Below are 17,023 nucleotides of genomic sequence, written 5' to 3' on the forward strand. Positions count from 1 at the left end.
GCTGCTGTAACTTAAAATAAAACGGGTTAGACAGTAGTTTTCTTCATATATCTTCAAATCCTTTCGCTTCAGCCAACTTCTTACATGTTATTAATGTGTTCAGCATAATGAGATCTATCTGCAATAAAATTTTCATTTTGATCTGTGAAGAAATGTTGGAGTAATTGCCCTTTTCCAATGTTTTTATACTATTTTTAATGTAATTTCTTTCAAAAATCTTCTCCTCTGACATTACTTGGTCAATTGGAACCAAACTCGGTATGAATGTTCCTTAGGTCATTTTTCATAGAGCTGTTCTATAGATTTTTGATCCATGCAAAATATGGATGCTGTTTCGTGTTACTACAAATAGAACAAAGGGGTCAGTCAGAAGTTTTTTCACATATATCTCCAAAACTGTTAGGTTAGGCCAAATTCTTTCAATACCAAAAATGATCTTTATTATAAGGTCCACAAAAGTTTTCCAAGGGATCAAAGTTGTCTGATGACTCCATGTAAGAGTTGCTGCCCTTGAAAGGTGAAAAACAGTTTTCAGCCAATATCTTGTAAACTATGATAGACAGAATGAAACTTTCTGTTGCTGAAATGATTATAATAATAAGGCCTACTCAAGTTTGTGGGGATTAAAGTTTTCAGACAACTCCTTGTTAAGAGTTATTGCCCTTGAAAAGCAAAATTTAACCAGGTGAGCAATTCAGGTTCCTGGGAGCCTCTTGTTAGTAACAAAGACCATGTTTTTTTACCACGGATCAAAAACCCCAAATCATATCTATGCAGAATACCTCAAGGAATATTCAAACCCAGTTTGGTTCTAATTGGTCTGGTAGTTGCTGAGTAGATTACCACTATTCTGAAAATAAAGTTATCCTTTACTAACAAAGGAAAAGAAAATACATACCTGCCAACTTACACGATTTAAGGAATTTCAAATAGTGCTAAGGGTCTATTTATTATCATGAAAAAAGAAGGCCTTTGGGTTTTCAAGGTTAGACATTAAGTTGAGGTCAAGACAAGAAAGATGGTTTACTGTAATTTTGCATATTTCATATTGAAATATTTGTTCTCCAAGATTGGCAGTATGCCATATATTATAGAAAGAAATCTGAACTAAAATAAACAACCTTATCACTATGTACCCCTCCCACAAGTGGGGGTATAACATAAAGACGATCAGACAATAGTAATACTATGGTACTGTCTTTACTAGTTCACAAATGTAAGCATCAGTATCTCCTAACTTTACATAATGACTATCTATATAAAACAGGGGAAGAATATCATCATTGTTCAGTCTTTTCTTCTTCAAATTACATCTTCTTTCCTTTGGCAATCTCTTCAATAAAGATTTAGATGAATCTTTTTCACAACAATTTGAGTCTTCTATTTCTGAATTAAATGAAAAATCATCTATTTCATATTCTTCACCTCTGTTCATCTTTCTGTTTCTCAATTGGGAAAACTTTTCAATAAGAAACTTGCGGAATGCAGCAATTGTAAGTAACACTATCTTCCCTCTTGGTTTCACAACCCTACAAATATTGATAATATTTCAACTGTTAGTCATGTAAACTTTTACAAAGACAGAACAACAAAATTACATTATGGGAAAAACTTCCATAAAAATGTTGATACAATTTGTATCTTAGTAGCTAATCATCTAGTAATAGACATTCCCTTTTTTTAGCTCACCTGGCCACAGGCCATGTGAGCTATTGCCATCACTTGGTGTCCGTTGTCGTCCATCGTCATTAACCTTCTCCTCTAAACCTACTTGACCAATTAGAACCAAACTTGGTATGAATGTTCCTTGGGGTATCCTGCATAGAACTGATGTGGGGGATTTTTGATGCATTGTAAAAACATGGCTGCCATTGGGAAAATTAGAACATAGGGGTCAGACAGTAGTTTTTCACATATATTTCCAAAACTGTTACGTTTAGCCAAATTCTGACATGGACAAAAGTGTTCAGCATGATGAGATCTATCTGGGGTCCAATTTTGGTTTTAATCTGTTCAGCCATGTTGGAGTAATTGCCCTTTTTCAACGTTTTTTTTTGCTTTTTTTAATGTTATTTCTTTCAAAAATCTTCTCCTCTGATACTACTTAATCAACTGAAACCACACTTGGCATGAATGTTCCTTGGTTTATCCTGCATAGAACTGATGTGGGGATTTATGGTTCGATAAAAAATATGACTGCCATTGCTAAAAATAGTACATAGGGGTCAGACAGTAGATTTTAGCATATGTCTCCAAAACTGCAAGGTTTGGCTAAATTCTTTTAATGGCTGAAATGATCCATATTATAAGGCCTACTAAAGTCTCCAAGGATCAAAGTTGTCAGACGTTTCCTTGTTAGAGTTATTGCCCTTGAAAAGCAAAAAATTATGTTTTTAGCAGTTTTCAGCCAATATCTTGAAAACTATAATAGATAGAATGAAAATTGAATGAAATTTTCAATTGATGAAATGATCCTTCTGATAAATCCTACCAAAGTATTCATTGAGTCAAAATTGTAGGACAGCTCCTTGTTAGAGTTATTGTCCTTTTATTGTTATAAGACCAAAAAATTAACCAGATGAGCGATTCAGGCTCCTGGGAGCCTCTTGTTTTATAAGCCCATCTTTTAAGATAGGATGTATTATGGTATAACGATGTCTGTCTGTTCATCATGCACACTTCACACAATAACTTAAAACACTGCCACATATTTTTAAACTTCAGTGAATTGTATCTTTTGATTGATGTGAGCTCCCTTTCGCTTTTTATTAATTTCAAATTTTTCATTTTTGAGTAATAAGACTTTAGTACAAAAATGGAGTGATTTTCTGATTTCAGACTATAATTAAAATAACCCTACAGCAATTTCAATGAAGTTTTCATGAAGTGCTAATTTATACAGACGATTTTTGAAATCAATTTGAGTTATGGAACTTTATAAGAAAAGGGGAATTTTCTGTATTTGTGCATAACCTGAAAATGCTTCAGGCAATTTTCATTAATTTTTTTTGAATAATTTATTTCTTTTAAAAAGAGTAAGCTCCTTTTTTATTTTCATATTTTTAGGATAATACATTTTTGAGTTATGAGACATAATTCATATAAATATAGGGGAATTTCTAAAAAAACATTTCCACCAAATGCCATGACATTGTGAATTTTCATTTCTTTTGATCTAGGCTTTTGATTTTTATTTATCATACCCTACAGAGAAACAATTATTGGGATTTGTAGAAAGGACTTTGTCCAACTGTCTGTTCATGTCACCTTTTAAAAGTTATTTGACAGCTTCCATTCAGAAAATTATCCTTTGTTTTACATTAAATCACAATTAAAATTGAGAGCTGTATCATCTTGAATTTTATGTCCATTTTTGCACCATTTGTACAGGTTCCCCTTCTGCATGTGTATCTAGTGGCACTCCATGAGGCATTTTATTTAGCATTTTAGACTGACCACAGACTCTACATGAACTACATGAACATGAACCATTCCAAATATTTTCTTGATCAAAGGGACATATAAAGATCTCCAAATTTAATAAATTTCAATTTTGAAAAAGATGTACAGGTGGGAACACATTTGGAATTATTCTTGCTTTATTGATCTCCGTGAATAAGAACTATTTACTTCACTTGCTTAGAAAAAAAAAAAATTTCTTATATGCAAGTACCAGTGGTATATCATTCCTTAACTCAAGTACCTAGTATTTTTTTTTGACTTGTGTAAACAGAATCAATAATTATGTCAGTGTTAATGTATCAGGTGTTTTGGTAAGACTTAGAGTGAATAGGAACAAGAGGCCCAAAAAAACCTGTGAATATTTGATATGATAGGGAAAAAAGCTTTGCAGAGCACAGTTGATTTCTTTCACTTTGGGCACATGTGGACACAAATTTAGTTTTTGACATGCATAACCATAGGAACTTACAGTTTATTATGGACACAATATTAGCACTAATTTGAAATTCAATTTAAAGTCATAAAAATTCTGCATTAAGATTGCTAATTTAAAGACCTTTGCCTTCGATCCCTGTAACTAATTGAATAACAGATATAAATCTGATAGGAAAACACAAGCAGGGATTTCTATATAAGGAATCCAATAAAATTGTGTATCCAAAATCAGACCAAAAATAAAAAGGATTTTTTTCAGGGAGTAACACCTGTAACAATTTTCATAAGAGATCCAATATCAAATTGGACTAAAAATAAAGTAGATTTTATGGAGCATGTTGCCAAATTTGTACCCCTTTAACTCCAAAACGGTTAAAGATTAGTCTACTTTGTTCAAAACTTGTGAAACAGAATTTTAAAAGGAACACATTGACATTTAAATAATAAAAATCAGATCAACAATAAACTTATTTCTATCTATTCAAATGATAACATCCATTTCCCCCCTCTTAGCTCCTAATTTTGGAAAAGAAGGGAGCAAAAACCTCCAAAAAATATAGACTCCTCCACAATGTCCATAGGAATAATGTCTTAACATTTTAAAACAATCTGATCAGTTTTACCCAAGTTGTTGTAAATAAATGAAGGTAAAAGCCACACAATGACAACAGGGTGATATCATTCAGCAACTGAATCCTTTTCCCTATCTGCCAGGGTTCACAACATAAGCCATAAATTGGAAGTAAGGTTTTTTTGCCTTTGAAGTGCAATAACTTATCTACCATTGGAAATTTTTGTAGAGTTCAATCTATGAAACATTTCTCGATCTCTTATGGTTGGCCTCCGTGGAAATGTGGCTTTCAAGGGCAATGACTCGTACAAGGAGTCATTTCTTACCTCAAGTCCATTAAATATTTTGTAGTGCTGATCAAAAGGTTCATTTCAAAAATGGAAAGTTAAAAAAAAATAGACAGCAGAAAACAAATCAAATTTGGACTTTCAAGGATTATAACTCTTATTAAACCCTAAAAATGATTGTAAATAGGTATTGTCAAAATCATTTTATGTCAATTCAGCAAAGCTTACAATAGAAACAGATTAAAAACTATGACATAACTTCCCACTCATATTTGGTCCAGGTTAGCTAAAAAGTCATTTCACAGTATTACATTGACAAAACCCATGTGTTTTTGCGTGTCTGGTTTGAGCATTGAAATAGTAACTGAAATCTAATGCACTAAATAAATTGGATAAATTCACTTGGATACAATTTGTAAATATACATACCGACATACTTCCCTCAAAAGTCTGGAGTAGAAACTTTCTTCCTCTATGGTGTATTTCAGGCCGAATGGAGCATCACACAAAACATGGTCTATGTAGTTCTCTGGCAATGGAAGTTCTACAAATAAAACATTTATATAACTTAATACAAAGACAAAGCAAAAAAAAACAAACAAACAACATACCGAAACTGAAACTAATAGTAAATGAGCAACCAAAAACTAAGATTATGGAGAAAGTATGGTTAGTGTGTTAGAAAAGCACTTTTACTTTCAAGAAATATTTGCAAATTTACCAATATTAAGTAAAGTAAAACTGAAGTCTCTGAAGAGTCTGACTGACTCACCCTGCTTTATAAGCTACAGTCTTTTTTTTCTAAAGTGGCCATGTTCTTCTAATGAATAAAAAACCTGAATGGCCATTTTGTGCAGAATACCCAAAGGATTAATCATATCAACTTTTTTTTAATTCAGTCCATTAGTTTCTGACTGATTTTTTAAAGTAATAACATTGCAAAAAAAATCCAAAAGGGTAACAGAATTTCACAAAAATTGTGACATAGATAGATCTCATCATGCCAAACACCTTTACGGTGTCAGAATTTGGCTAAACCTAACTGTTTTGGAGATATTGAGAAAAAGAAACTGCTGTCTGACCCTTATGTTGTATTATTAGTAATGGTGGTTACATTTTTCCAAGGATCAAAACCCCAAACAGTGCAGGATACCCTCAAGGAGAATCATACAGAGAGTGCAGGATACCCCCAAGGAGAATCATACAGACAGTGCAGGATACTCCCAAGGAGAATCATACAGAGAGTGCAGGATACCCCCAAGTAGAATCATACAGAGAATGCAGGATACCCCAGGGAGAATCATACAGAGAGTGCAGGATACCCTCAAGGAGAATCATACAGAGAGTGCAGGATACCCCCAAGGAGAATCATACAGAGAGTGCAGGATACCCCAGGGAGAATCATACAGAGAGTGCAGGATACCCTCAAGGAGAATCATAGAGAGTGCAGGATACCCCCAAGGAAAATCATACAGAGAGTGCAGGATACCCCAGGGAGAATCATACAGAGAATGCAGGATACCCCCAAGGCGAATCATACAGAGTGCAGGATACCCCCAAGGAGAATCATACAGAGAGTACAGGTACCCCCAAGGAGAATCATACAGAGAGTGCAGGATACCCCAGGGAGAATCATACCGAGAGTGCAGGATACCCCCAAGGTGAATCATACAGAGTGCAGGATACCCCAAGGAGAATCATACAGAGAGTGCAGGATACCCCCAAGGAGAATCATACAGAGAGTGCAGGATACCCCAATGAAAATCATACAGAGAGTGCAGGATACCCCCAAGGCGAATCATACAGAGAGTGGAGGATACCCCCAAAGGCAAATCATACAGAGAGTGCAGAATACCCCAAGGAGAATCATACAGAGAGTGCAGGATACCCCTAAGGAGAATCATACAGAGAGTGCAGGATACCCCAAGGAGAGAATCATACAGAGATTCATTGAGTTCTGTCCACAGAAGATATTTGAAAAAATGTTAACTTCATTAACCATGACTATGGACACCAAGTGATTGCATTAGCTCACATGACATATGGCCAGGTGAGCTAAAAATGAAGAAGAAAAACAACACATAAACTTACAGTAAACTAGAAATTAAAGTATATCTTCACTTCCCAAGAATAAAAAGTTCAAAGTAAATTTTCTGACTTAAATCTTAACTTAAATCAAATATGGATAAATCTGTATAGAAATTATCAAGAGAAGACTGATGAAAATTGGTAGAAGATGTATCTATAGTAGGTACATTGGTAGTCAGGTGGTGTTATTATTGTAGGTATATTGGTGGTCAGGTGGTGTTATTATTGTAGGTACATTGCTGGTCAAGTGGTATTATTATTGTAGGTACATTGCTGGTCAGGTGGTGTTATTATTGTAGGTATATTGGTGATCAGGTGGTGTTATTATTGTAGGTATATTGCTGGTCAGGTGGTGTTATTATTGTAGGTATATTGCTGGTCAGGTGGTGTTATTGTAGGTATATTGGTGGTCAGGTAGTGTTATTATTGTAGGTACATTGCTGGTCAGGTGGTGTTATTGTAGGTATATAGGTGGTCAGGTGGTGTTATTATTGTATGTACATTGCTGGTCAGGTGGTGTTATTATTGTAGATATATTGGTGGTCAGGTGGTGTTATTATTGTAGGTATATTGGTGGTCAGGTGGCATTACTATTGTAGATACATTGCTGGTCAGGTGGTGTTATTATTGTAGGTACATTGGTGGTCAGGTGGTATTACTAATGCATGTTCATTGCTGGTCAGGTGGTGTTATTATTGTAGGTATATTGGTGGTCAGGTGGTGTTATTTTTGTAGGTACATTGCTGGTCAGGTGGTGTTTTTATTGTATGTACATTGGTAGTCAGGTAGTGTTATTATTGTAGGTATATTGGTGGTCAGGTGGTGTTACTATTGTAGGTACATTGGTGGTCAGGTGGTGTTATTATTGTATGTACATTAGTTATCAGGTGGAGTTATTATTGTAAATACATTGGTGGTCAGGTGGTGTTATTATTGTAGGTACATTGGCGGTCAGGTGGTGTTCTTATTGTATGTTCATTGGTGGTCAGGTGGTGTTATTATTGTATGTATAATGATAGTCAGGTGGTGTTATTATTGTAGGTACATTGGTGACCAGGTGGTGTTATTATTGTAGGTATATTGGTAGTCAGGTAGTGTTATTGTAGATAAATTGCCAGTCAGGTGGTGTTATCATTGTATGTACATTGGTAGTTAGGTGGTGTTACATTTGTAGGTACATTAGTAGTTAGGTTGTGTTACTATTGAAGGTTCATTGGTAGTTTGGTGGTGCTACTATTGTATGTACATTGGTAGTCAGTTGGTGTTACACTTGTAGGTACATTAGTAGTTAGGTGGTGTTAATACTGAAGGTTCACTGGTAGTTAGGTTGTGTTACTATTGAAGGTTCATTGGTAGTTGGGTGGTTTACTATTGTATGTACATTGGTAGTCAGGTGCTGCTTCTATTGTATGTACATTGGTAGTCAGGTGGTGTTACACTTGTAGGTACATTGGTGGTCAGATGATGCTTCTATTGTTTGTACATAGGTTGTCAGGTGGTGCTACTATTGTATGTACATTGGTAGTCAGGTGGTGTTACACTTGTAGGTACATTAGTGGTCAGATGGTGCTCCTATTGTTTGTACACTGGTAGTAAGGTGGTGCTGCTATTGTATGTACATTGGTAGTCAGGTGGTGCTGCTATTGCATGTACATTTGGAAGTCAGGTGGTGCTACTATTGTATGTACATTGGTAGTCAGTTGGCGTAACTATGGTTGGTTAGGTACTTAGTTTGTGTGGGATGGTAATTGTGGTAGGTACATCATTGTATCATTGTATGTACATTGGTAGTTAGGTGGTGTTACATTTGTAGGTACATTAGTAGTTAGGTTGTGTTACTATTGAAGGTTCATTGGTAGTTGGGTGGTGCTACTATTGTATGTACATTGGTAGTCAGGTGGTGTTACACTTGTAGGTACATTAGTAGTTAGTAGGTGTTACTACTGAAGGTTCACTGGTAGTCAGGTGGTGCTACTATTGTATGTACATTGGGTAGTCAGGTGGTTTACTATTGTATGTACATTGATAGTCAGGTGCTGCTTCTATTGTATGTACATTGGTAGTCAGGTGGTGTTACACTTGTAGGTACATTAGTGGTCAGATGGTGCTCCTATTGTTTGTACATAGGTTGTCAGGTGGTGCTACTATTGTATGTACATTGGTAGTCAGGTGGTGTTACACTTGTAGGTACATTAGCGGTCAGATGATGCTCCTATTGTTTGTACACTGGTAGTAAGGTGGTGCTGCTATTGTATGTACATTGGTAGTCAGGTGGTGCTACTACTGCATGTACATTGGTAGTCAGTTGGCATAACTATGGTTGGTTAGGTACTTAGTTGGTGTGGGATGGTTATTGTTGTAGGTACATCAATTAGTAGACAGATATATGGCGGTTGAACAATCTTTCTTCTGAGTTAAAGCTTTTGTTAAACTGACCTAAGGCATTGCCTTTAAACAGGCACACATTATGGAGGTTGGCATGGTTGACATTTTCTGTACCATATTTTAACTGTGATTCATCTCTGTCACATCCTAGATGCAGTACTAACTGTAATAGTAATAACAAAAATGTTGAATAGGTCCCTTAACATTCCTACATGATTTTAATCTTTTGATTTACAACTCAGCAAAAACAAATCAAGAGTATTATGGAAATAAAAACATTTATCACAAAAAGGCTTTTAACCGTTTTGTCAATCAATGGAAATTAAGCTATATTTAGACAACAACAGAAGGAAATCATATAATAATTCTTTATAGAAAATATACATTTTTTCCAATTCTTGCATTATGAGATCCATGAAAATTATACACATTCTGATATTTCTGTCATAAAAATCTGTACCTATGGTAACATAATAGGGAAAAAGCAGTCTGTAACAAATTTTGTGTGCCTCCTTAGAATGAAATGCCAAAAAAAACAACAGATTTTCAAACATATTGGTCCCTTTAAAGCTGCCAAGAAAATAAGTAGACATGGTATTGCAGTTAAAAAACAAATTCATGTTTCTTTTTTTCTGCTCTTTGGTCATTAATTTAGTTATTTAAGTTTGAGAGAAACAACCAGCTGGTACAGAGCAATCCTACATCATGTATAAAAACTCTATTACCTACAGTTGATATTTCTACCAAATTTAATCTTTTACTTTTCAGTTTTACAAAATTAGACCTAATCATTTTTGTGTCCAAAGAGGGCAGATCTGTTTAGTGACACCTTATACTTAAAAAAACCCAACACTTTACATTAAAGAAAAGAAGGCAGGATAGAAAGTATCCTATAAATCTTAGTGGCTCTCCATGTTATAATCAATCTTAGTGGCTCTCCCATGTTATAATCAGATGGCATTAAATCTTAGTGGCTCTCCATGTTATAATCATTTAACTGTTGGCCCATTTGTAAATAAAATTCAGTGAAAAGGGGTTTGTTTGCTTAATATCTGCCTTTAAATGTACTTGGTCAAATCAATTCATTTGGCCTTTAAATGTACTTGGTCAAATCAATTCTTTTGGCCTTTAAATGTACTTGGTCAAATCAATTCTTTTGGCCTTTAAATGTACTTGGTCAAATCAATTCATTTGGCCTTTAAATGTTACTTGGTCAAATCAATTCATTTTGAAATAGCTTGATCTTCAATAAGATTTGCTTAATTTGACAACAAAACATTCATTTGCTGTTCATTTATGCAAAATATGGAAATATTAGTGCAAAGTTGAGCCAAAATGTGTAAATTCTGCCAAAGTATCTCAAGGTGAAGCTTGATATGACTGCAGTGGTCATTTTCAACCCTGAATGGTTTGGGCAAGTATGAACACAACATTCAAGCCTAAAGGTCAAAGGTCATCAATCCTGGCACATGATACATTATCTTAAGTTTACCTACCCACACTTCAAATATCAAAAGCCTTTCTTAAAAACATTGAAGTTACAGCCCAGACATGATTGAGGCGGATCACTATAGTGTATCCATCAGTATTTTTTAAAGAACTGGATATATCTCAGATTTAGAAATGAAGGCTCTAATAAAAAAATTTCATACAAATAATCTTTTTCAAAAAAAGCATTACCAATTTTATCATTTGATAATCACTTGAAATACCATAATTAAAACTAGTTACTAGTATATAGGTTATGCATGTACATCACTTGACATACCGTACTTAACACTAGTTATATAGGTCATACATGTACATCACTTGATATATCATACTTAACACTAGTTATATAGGTCATACATGTACATCACTTGATATATCATACTTAACACTAGTTATATAGGTCATACATGTACATCACTTGATATATCATACTTAACACTAGTTATATAGGTCATATATGTACATATTCAAAGGCAGAACTAGGTATGGCATGCCGGGTACGCAGACCCTCCAGTTTGTCAGAAAAAAAAATTGTTGATTTGAATGAAAATCACTTAAGTGTGATGTGCAAACCTCTTCCCTTTCAAACAGACTTCCATATATTTTTCGGTATCTGCCTTTTGATAATTTTATAATAGTAATGTAAATGTTTAATTACCAGTTACACATTTCTTATCTGTATGGAGACTTACTTTGTTTTCATATCCCGACTCAACAAGTATAGTGGCTTTACCACACAGGGGGTCAAGGACAAGGTCACCATTCTGAAATATATCCATTCAAAACAGTTGTAAAATCATTTCTAATTTTAATGTTAATAATGAAGGTTATTATTTGTTTCAGGGGTGGCATTTATTATATATAAACCAAATAAATTGTTATCACAGTGATACGTCTCCATCACACATGGTCTTCATTATTCAAAATTTGATAGTGACTGTGGGGTATATGAATGAAGCAAATGAAAGTGTACTGTAGTGATGCTAATGCACCAATAAACTAAATAACATTGACATAATTAAGTTGTTCATATCTAATCAGAAAACTAAACATTAAAATCTTAAAAAGAAATTTTGAAGTCAATAGACCATGACTATGTTGGCTTATGCATGAAATAGATATGGAACTGATTGATTGATTATTGGGGTTAAATGCCCGAGCAGCAATACTTCAGCTATATTCAGGCGAAAATATGGAACTGCAAAGTAGTGATGTTAATACAACATACAACTGACCTAGTAGTATTCATGTTAAACTGGTGTAATCAGAAACCTTAACATTAAAATGTTAACGTGGATAAGGTACCTTCTGTGGCTTTCATTTGAAAGGAGAGATCACTTCTATTTATTATATTTGTTCAAGTCATACATTGATAATGACTGACATGGTAATGTTACCTGAATTGGACTGTTTGACTGACACGATACTGTTACCTGCATTGGACTGTTTGACTGACATGGTACTGTTACCTGAATTGGACTGTTTGACTGACATAGTACTGTTACCTGCATTGGACTGTTTGACTGAAATGGTACTACATTTGTATTACCTGAACTGGACTGTTTGACTGATATGGTACTGTTACTTGAATTGGACTGTTTGACTGATGTGGTACTGTTACCTGTTACCTGAATTGGACTGTTTGACTGAAATGGTACTATTACCTGAGTTGGACTGTTTGACTGACATGGTACTGTTACTTGAATTGGACTGTTTGACTGATGTGGTACTGTTACCTGTTACCTGAATTGGACTGTTTGACTGACATGGTACTGTTACCTGAATTGGACTGTTTGACTGACATGATACTGTTACCTGAATTGGACTGTTTAACATTTCCTTAATATGATATTAATGACTATTTGTTAATTATTACACAGTGCCACTTTTTTTTACTTTCATAATATACAGATGTATTTTAAAGACTACTTAGTTAAATATTGCATGGCTGTTATGAGTATACATCCAGACCATGTGAGAATGAATGAATAAATCTGAGTACCTTAAGTGGCAATAAACTCATCATAATATAGGATATTGTTGAACGCAATCCAAAGTGTTTGACATACAATCTTTTTGAAAGTGGTATTCTGAAATATTAAACAAATATGTACTAGTAACATGATTTGGCATTATCTGTTTGCACCATTTAAATATTTCTACTTCAATAAACTCAGTTGTGCCAAAAATGGTTGAATTGGTATGACATCTCAAAAACCCTATTAATTAACAAGATGGTTGATATTGATCAACCAATAGGCTACTGATCCAAGGGATTATATTGGTCAATCTGAAGGCTACTGAAACAATGGATGATATTGGACCACCTGAAGACTACTGAACCAAGGAATTATATTAGGGCTACTGACCAAATGGATGATATTGGACAACTTGAGGGCTACTGGTCAAGTGTTGCTAACTGCATACAATATAAATTTTTCATGTGTTTTTTGTTCTGTTCATCGTTTATTTGAAAGCTAAAAATTCAGCACATTTCAATTAATATCACTGATTTTCTGTAAGGAATTATTAAAAGTTAATATTCAGTATCACATCAGATGCCATCATTCCATATTAGTATCTATAATATGAGGCAGGAGTAACCTGTAAGAGGAATAATTAAGTTATAAAACATAGAAATTCAACAAGAGGCTCTCAAGAGACTGAATCGCTCACCTGGTTTAATAGCTTTAAAGAGTTGACTACATGCAAAACCTAAAAATGGTCAAACACCTCTGAACAAATTTGCACAGATGATATTTGTCATGATACTAAACATTTTTGCTATCATTTTACTTATATTCACTGAATAACAGGCTAAAAGTGCAGTGCAGAAATCTTTTTAAAAAATGCAATCAACAGATTTTTCCCACATTTGCACCAATCATAGATCTTTACATACTTATCATTTTTTACAATCTAGCAAAAAGGGGCAATAACTCCAAAATCAGTAAATCGATTATCTTGAAATTTTCAGGGAAGATGGATCTCTTCGAGGCAAAGAGCCTAGGATGTCTCAGGTTTCTTCTATCTATTATGGTTTTTGAGATATAAATGAAATAATACGGGATACCCCTTATGTTCTATTTTTAGTTACGATGGCCATGCTTTTTGGGAGTAGACATGCAAAGGTTGATTGTCACTAAGTTTTATCAAATTCTATTCTGTGGTTTCAGAGGAGAAGATTTTTTTTTAAATTAACAACAGACAACAAGTGATGAGAAAAGGTCACATGGCCTAAAAGTGAGCAAAAAAAAATGCTTTGCAAGGCATACTTTGAGATGACAGCCAAGGTCAAACCCCAAACAGTTGGGACAAGTATAGACATAACATTCAATAATGATGCAACTCTGACTTAAGATTGAGATTAGATATTTAACACAGCATACAATGAAAGTGCTAAAAAAGCTTAATATTTTCTCTTATACATAAACAAATCAAAGTGCTGTTAGCACAGGGGGTTTTGATTCTTGTGAAAATTGTAGCATGAACAAAATTTAAAAGATTACGTGATGTAAAACATGACTATAACCATACATCTGCATTTCCCATATTATTTAGAACTGTTTTTCCTAATACTCAAATGATACTAATTTCAGCTACGGAAAATAATTTCCTTGACCAAAATGAGACTCTCAAAACTAGACACTTTTTATCAATTTGAATTTTCCTGCCAATTTTACTTGATTAAAATCACAGCTCTTCACTTTCACTTCCTTTATATAATTAACCATAAAATATTGATGATAGGATGGAGATTTTGACTGATAGTTGTATTAAATGGAACTTGCTTAGCGTGTTAAATAATTCTGTACACATTACTGCAAGAACTTCATTCCCTAAATGCTAATTTATTACTAAATATCCAAAATGGAGTCCCTCAAATCTTCAGTTCAATTTTGAGCTAGATCTTAATTTTATTTGCAGAAATAATATAATATTATTGAGCTGAATAATTGCCAGAAACCTATTAACAGATTATACAAGATGTATTGAATGATATAAAGGGAATTACATTTGGACTATTTTTTGTGTGGTGTTCTGAAACAGTAGAGAAGTTCCCGGTATAGACAGGTGAAATAAGGAATTTTGATTAAACAAAAACAAAAACAAAAAAACAAAAAAAACAATGTTATACAATTAAGAAAATTTTTATTGCTGAACCTTCTTTGGCCCCTGATTCTTTTAAGATAAGACTTTAAATCCATCAAAACCTTACTTTGTTTGGTATAAAACATACATTGTAGTGGTACAATCCATACAAACTCATTGTTCAGACACTAAATGTCTACAGATGGTGATGCTAACATTATGATACTACTATTGAACCACAGATTTTTTTTTGGGTCATGTATGAAAAAAAACTTTCAAAATTGGACAAAAAATTTAAACATATGATCTTTTTGAGTGTGACCCCTTTGGCCATTATTACTCGAAAAAATTAAGAGATACATGTAACTGAAATCCCGCTGGTAGGAATTTTCAAAAGGAATCAAATGAATAAGAAAATATCAAAATCAAACCAAAAATAAAAAAGATGATTTTTGGGAGCTTGACCAAATTACATGCAAGTACCCCTTTCACTCCAAAAAAGTCTACCCTGTAACAATTTTCAAAAGGAACACACTGACATCTAAATCTTTCCACAATTAACTTTTCCTATCAATTTTAATAATACCAATTTTCCCCCATTTAGCCTCTTATTTTCAAAAGGGGTGGGGCAAAAGGGGAGATAAACTATAAGGTCCTCCACAATAGGAAGGATGTATTAAAATTTCAAAAAAAATTGGATAAGTTTTACTCAAGTCATCGTAAATAAACGCTAAGGGTGATACCATTATACCACCATATTTTTTTTTTGCAATCATATAAAAAAAATCTTATTGATCCAAAATCAATACATGTACAGCTTCTGTAACTAGCATAGTTGTCATATTCTTTCTGCTGTTACGATTTCTTTCAATATAAAATGTATAACGCCTACAATAAATGTACCTGTTTATTGGTATAATGCCTATAATAAATGTATTGTACCTGGTTATTGGTATAAAGCCTATAATAAATGTACCTGGTTACTGGTATAACACCTATAATAAATGTACCTTGTTACTGGTATACCAACTAGGATACCTGATTCTTTCAAATAGATATTGATCTGAAAACAAAAAGAAGTTACCTTTATAGTAAAACAAAATAACAATACTCTACACATTCTGTTAAGTATGGCTCGTAGAGCTGTTATGGATTCAAAATGAAAGTATGTGTATAATGAATTTATCAGCCTTATGCATTATATTACAAGAACCATAAAGTAAGAAGGTGTCAGGGACCTGAATTATAAGGAGAATAGATGCAGTGAATATGTCAAAGAGACAACAAACCCACTGGGATGAAAAATGTCAGCTCAAGGGCACCCATGGGTCTTCAATGAAGGACAAGGAAACCCTCACACCACAGGGCAGACTAAAACTGGCCCCAAAACAACATTATATCACAGGTACAGAAAAATAATTGTCTCTATACAACTCTAGCAACACAAGTAAACTTAATGTGAAAACGAAACAAGACATATGGAGACCAGAAATTCATGACTTGGGACAGGCAAAAAAATGTGGCAGGGTTAAAGTACTTTAGCATGATCACAACTCTCCCCTTTTAAAACTGGCCACTGTGCAAAAAAAAAATATTTCACAACTAAACATATCTAAAAATCAGTTCAAAAAGGTCAAAGGCTCTTCTTAAAACATAAATACAGAAACTGATTATATGTTACACAAAAGCACAAAGGACTACTAGCATTTAATTGACATGCCAGCTCTAGGTTACAGACCACCAATTCAACCAATGAGCATTTGGAACGTACGCAAAAATAGTCCTACGCAGAAATTACCCCTGTTCCTCTTAGTGCTGTGAAAAAAGTTCTCATCTTATTTTAAAAATTTAAAGAGTTTCTGAAAGGAAAAACATTTCTGTACATTTTATAGGTGCATTTTGCTTCTTGTGATGTGAAGCCTAATCTCCATAATGATTTTTAAATATACCCCTATCTTGTGAAAACACTGGGATTTCCCATGCTATTTATAGACCCTTCACTTCCGGTGACCAGTACTGCACTGCAAGTCTGCTAACCCCACATGCCATTCTGAGGATTGTGAGCTGACATATGTAGAATCATGCTGATATATAGTCATCTGCAGGTTAAAGTTAAGGTAAAGTCCAGAGAAGCCATTGAATATTGTGAAATTAGCATAGAAGCCTATGGGAAGTGGAATTAGTGGTTTTTAGCCTTAAGTTGAAGCCATGG

General features: G+C 34.0%; 1 protein-coding gene across 2 annotated transcripts in view; it reads right to left on the reverse strand.

Moving 5' to 3' along the window:
- Window positions 1-1,184: 1,184 nt before the first annotated feature.
- The window catches only part of LOC148623511 (uncharacterized), a 55,132-nt gene continuing 39,293 nt past the window's right edge, over window positions 1,185-17,023 (reverse strand). For both annotated transcript variants that reach the window (XM_088565364.1, XM_088565363.1), the window contains 6 exons: window positions 15,822-15,874; window positions 12,722-12,809; window positions 11,412-11,483; window positions 9,280-9,391; window positions 5,185-5,299; window positions 1,185-1,529 (listed from right to left, as the gene is read on the reverse strand). In XM_088565364.1, the coding sequence (XP_088421490.1) occupies window positions 1,187-1,529; window positions 5,185-5,299; window positions 9,280-9,391; window positions 11,412-11,483; window positions 12,722-12,809; window positions 15,822-15,874 (783 nt within the window). In that variant the 3' untranslated portion in view covers window positions 1,185-1,186. The remainder of the gene's footprint in view (window positions 1,530-5,184; window positions 5,300-9,279; window positions 9,392-11,411; window positions 11,484-12,721; window positions 12,810-15,821; window positions 15,875-17,023) is intronic.

Source organism: Perna viridis, chromosome 2 (assembly GCF_037379345.1).
Source record: "Perna viridis isolate PV_CMFRI_1.1 ecotype Kerala chromosome 2, ASM3737934v1, whole genome shotgun sequence".
Lineage (NCBI taxonomy): Eukaryota > Metazoa > Mollusca > Bivalvia > Mytilida > Mytilidae > Perna > Perna viridis.